The 4,960-nt window shown below is 36.2% G+C and overlaps 1 protein-coding gene across 1 annotated transcript; it reads right to left on the reverse strand.

Annotated features, from left to right (window-relative positions):
* Positions 1–636: 636 nt before the first annotated feature.
* Positions 637–4,345, reverse strand: LOC108380960 (box A-binding factor-like). Its single transcript, XM_017637363.1, has 2 exons — positions 852–4,345; positions 637–801 (listed from the first exon to the last, which is right to left on the reverse strand). The coding sequence occupies exon 1, from the start codon at positions 2,536–2,538 to the stop codon at positions 1,492–1,494; it is 1,047 nt and encodes a 348-aa protein (XP_017492852.1). The 5' UTR covers positions 2,539–4,345; the 3' UTR covers positions 637–801; positions 852–1,491.
* Between the last annotated feature and the right edge of the window lie 615 nt (positions 4,346–4,960).

A 4,960-nucleotide genomic window follows, 5' to 3' on the forward strand; every position in this document is an offset into this window, starting at 1 on the left:
TTTTTAATTATTTTATCTGTTTTATTTAATTTCAGATTATTTCATTTTGTCTGATTTTATTTCTTTTAATTTTAGTTTTTTATTTTACCATTCTGTTCTTTTTATATTCATTTATTTTTTGCCTTGATGTTTCATTTTTATTTCATTTCATTTACTTTTTATATTTCTCTTTAATTGAGAGTTTTCATTATTGTTATATCAGTTTAATTTTGGTAAGTATTATTTTTTTATTAATTCACTATTTTACCTTATTTATTTTTTTACTTTTTTATTATTTTATTTTATTCTTATTATTTTATTTATTAATTAAGTTATGTATTTATTTATTTACTTATTAGTAATTATTTTTTATTTTATTCATGAAACATTCATTTATATATTATATATTTTATTTATTTATTTTATTTGTTATATATTTTACTTTATTTATTTTTTTATTTCATTTTGTTTTACTTTACCTCTGTTGTTTTCTAATAGCTTTTACATATATTATATATATTTCAAATGCCTTATACATAACAGCTACCTACTAAATGTATCTTAAAGGTCATTGAAAAATATGTTTAAACCATTTTTGTAGTTGTAGCTAATATTGTGTATATTTGGATTGCTCGTTTTTAGATATTTTTTTTTTCTAAAAATGCATCTAGATTAAAGACATTGCCACAGTATATTTTAAATTATGTATTTAATTTTCTGCTTATATTTAAGAATAGTTCCGACTTTTTTTTATTTTCGAAAGTATGAAATTTTACTACAATAACTTATCTATCCACTTATTAATTAACAATAACTTAATTACTATACATTATTACATACTTAATACTATGCATGTCCATTTTTTCACTAACAGTTTTAGTTCTAAAAGTAGATATGCTTTTTTATGTTTCGTAAAATATGTATGTATGTATATACATATATATATTTTTTTTTATAATTCTACTGCTGCGAAATTTTTAATACTTACTGATTTTTAATTTAATTGAATCTACTTTACCTACTTCGTTACAAATACACCATTAAACTTTATTTCCACAAACAGACTGCTGAAAATGTTCAATGGAGAACAATATTTTGAAAAAATTCTATTATTTACCACACTTTTGATACAAAAATTGAGATTCAGAAACTGAATTCGAATTATTTAAGGTTGTATTTTATTTTCAGTTAATGAGCGCCTTGGAGTTGCTCATTCTAAACCTATTAAGCCGCCGCTTATTACTATGTATACACGAAAATCATGTTTGCTAAAAATTTTTGTTGTATTATTATAGGTAAAACATTTGCAAAAAAACATTAAACTATTTACAATTAATTTTGATGACTTCCCAACTGATTTCACGATCTGATCTGCGGTTTAACTTCTGTGAAGTTTTCGAGCTATAAATTTTTGATGAAAAACATTTTTACAAATTAAGCGGTCAGCATCCGCAACATTCACTGCGCCCTGCGACAGCCCCCGCAGCTTCTGAGCTCCCAACGCCGCCGCTTTCAGTTGAGATACACTTCCTCCACTTGATCGCCATCGCATTCTTGCTGCTCCTGCACCTCCTGCAATTGCTGCAAGTGATGCTCTTCCACCTCCTCTTCGTCGTCATACTCAAGCATCTCTTCTTCATTCGTCTGCTGCTGCTGTGTCTGCGCGCTGCCACCGTGATGCTCAATGATAATTTGCTGATGTTGTTGTTGCTGTTGCTGATATTCATCCTGATCTTCTAAATCTAAAGGATCCAGCACCGTCGTTGTTGTCTGCTGCTGCTGCTGCAATTGCCGATGCGTTAACAACTGATGGTGCTGATGTGTTTGCTGTTCAACTATTTCGTGCTGCTGCTGTTGCTGCTGGTGATGATGCAAATCGCTGTGCGCCGTCGTCGTGAAGACCAGCGGCGGCGGCGAACTGCTGCTCACATGATGGTGATGCTGTTGTTGCTGTTGCTGTTGTTCTGTCGTCTCAGTGGCAATACTATGATTACGTACAATATGACCGGCGGTCGATTTACCAGAACGCGTCAGCGTCACCGTCACCTCAGAACCGAGGCCAGCAAACGAGACGGGTGTGGCGGTGCTGACGTTCGCGTGCGTCGCTGCCGCCGCTCTGGCATGGAGGATTTTGCGCGTTGTTGTTGTAGTGCCAGCACCACCGCTCGTCGCGACTGTGCTGACCGTGTGCGTCTGGGTGTTGGGTGATGTAGCAGCCGATGCGCTAGGCGACACATAGTTGATAAGCAACACACGCTCACCGGTGGTTGTTTGTGCTGCATGGCCACGCAGTATGCGTGTGCGATGTGTACCGCTGCTGGTGGCGATCGGTTGGGCGCCAGTGGCAGCTGCAGCTATGGCGGCCAAGCCGCTCGAGCCGCTGCTCTGCTGCTGTTGTTGGTGGTGGTGCTGCTGAGCGCGGCTGAGACGTGTAGCGCTTACCACACTGCCGCTAATGTTGTTGCTCCCGCCGCCGCCGCCGCCGCCGCCGCCACTACCACTGCTCCCGCCTATGACGCCTACCCCGCCACCTCCTCCTCCTCCACTACCGCTGATCATATCGTTGGCTCATCATTACGTATTATTACCGCCTTTTAAAATGAAAACTTTCTTTACCAAAATGTTCTTATTATTACCCTAGATTAGTTTTATTGAATTGATTGTTGTTGGTTGGTTGGTTGATTTATCGATTGGTTGTTAGATGTTGTTGAATGCAAACATATATTTAATTTTTTATTTTTTTTTTTGTTAAATTTGGTGAGTTACGTAGCAGCCATAGTAAAAAATGAAAAAAGAGAAGACAAGAAAATTGCAGAGTTAATGAGATTTGTTATATTCTGATGAGAAATAAATATGCTATAATTAGTCACTTGTGCGTTTAATAAAATAAAAGTAACAGTTTTTAATAATCTTTTTTAAACGAAGCAAAAATTTTATATCTTTTTTTATACGTTTGAAAATATATCAGTAGGTTAGACACAACGTCGATAGATGGATGGTCAGTGAGGCATGTACTGTTTATGTTTGTATGTGACCATGATTTCTGTAATGTCGAAATGCTCCTAAGCCAAACCAAAATGAAACGTGGTTTTGGGGTTACCAGAGTTAATAAAAATGTTCATAAAGGAATTATGTATTTCAAATCGAGGTTAGAACAATGTTTTCGGTTAAATTTAACGTGAAGTAGCAAAAAGCTCCTGCCCGAAAAAATGTAATTATTTGGTTTGGTTTTTATTTCAAATATTTTTTTGTTAAAATAAAAACCCTTTGAGTCAGTTTATCGTGAATACTAACGGAATTCTGGTAGGAAATGCTCAATATTTCAAATAACGAAGCCAAAGATTAGCATTTCCAAAAGCCCGTTCCCACGGCGTTCGGGTCTACGTAACCGCAACGACCCGGATTAATACCTGCCTAATGACTGTCACTCCAGCATCATTTCCCTAAAACTCGTTGGGGAATTTTTATCCTGTTACAACAACAACTCTCAAAATCAAAAGCCTTCAAACGTTCATTTATCAATTTTGAAACTAAAAATGTAACGATTGGATCAAGGGGACTACTTGAGGTTATGTGACACTTGTAACATCCACACCCATTCGAATCAGAACTGAGAAGAGTACGGACTTATCACATAACTCGTAGTCGAGGCACTCTCTTGCTCAAGCATCGCTTTTCAGAGCAAATTTTATAGCATACTTCAAGGCTATCAAAAAGGATTTAGTTAGCTTCGGGGACTTACTAACAAATAATAAAGTACTATTTAGTTTCTTAGCATAAATGTCACAGTGAACATAAGCAGAACGATCAACAATTATGTCTGGCGATCTACAGTTAGATCTGGTCAAGGACAGCTACGCGAGCAGTATTCCCCATAACTTGTTTGGGAAATGTCTATGCTGTTTCAACCAAAATATCATACCTAAATGACACCATATACGAAAAGTGATACAAACGAGCTGTCCCTCCAAAAGGGAATCTTTCGAACAGTTTCTGGATGTTTTGAGCATAAATGTAATGTGTTTGCAATCTAGAAAACACCAGTCCTGCCGCAGTAATGGAACATTCCTTTCGTGACACCAAAGCCGAAGAACATAGCAGCATATCAACGCGACAAACTTCAACTCGAATATGAAAAGTATATGCTGTTATTAACTAATTTCGTCGATGTTTTTGCAAAACTGCCCATCGTCCAATTGCAAAACCGCCTATCTTACGGCACTCAAATTTTACAAGAGAGCGAAAAAAAGGTTTATTCTTTGAAGTCATTCCGCCCTATGTTGAATATCGCCATGGTCAGTAAAAGCGACGATACGGCCATCGTCAGCCATGTTACTGCTGCGCTGACGATCGTCGACGATGACGATGACGATATTCAGCATAGGGCGGTATTTTCTCTAGCTTTTATTTTACAAATTTGTTTTTTAATAACGATTTAACGATTTTTATGCATAAATCTCGATGCAAATCTCATTTTCGCCACAACGGCGATTTAGGCGGTTTTGCAAAAACATCGACGATTTGTATTTTATATTTTTAAATATTGTCTTCGTGTTTTTCATGATGTACACAAATCTTGCAAAGGTTACGGGTTTCTTTCATTGCTTAACTTTTTAGAACCAAGATGCATTGCCACAATTCATTTACACAACTTTTATAATATCGCCCTTAGACGTCCCAAAGACTGTTTATAGAGCATGTTGCGTATTATTAGCAAGCGTGCTACACTCTTTAAGATGGTAGATTTGAATGCGCAAAGTTTGTTGAAAAAACACGTCGAATTTAGATATCTCTTCGAAAAATCGGATATTCATGTTGTGTGCAAATCCGAAACGTGGTTTTACTCGTACCACAACAATAATATCCTACATGTAAATGGTTATCAACTTTTTAGAGCTGATAGGCATGGCCATGGCCAGGGTACGAAAATAAACTATATTGTACGTTACTATTTCGTTTCGTTTATTGCTTCATAAGTTCG

Source organism: Rhagoletis zephyria, unplaced genomic scaffold (assembly GCF_001687245.7).
Source record: "Rhagoletis zephyria isolate East Lansing unplaced genomic scaffold, Rhagoletis_zephyria_1.1 Rzeph_scaffold_20948, whole genome shotgun sequence".
In the NCBI taxonomy this organism is placed as follows: domain Eukaryota; kingdom Metazoa; phylum Arthropoda; class Insecta; order Diptera; family Tephritidae; genus Rhagoletis; species Rhagoletis zephyria.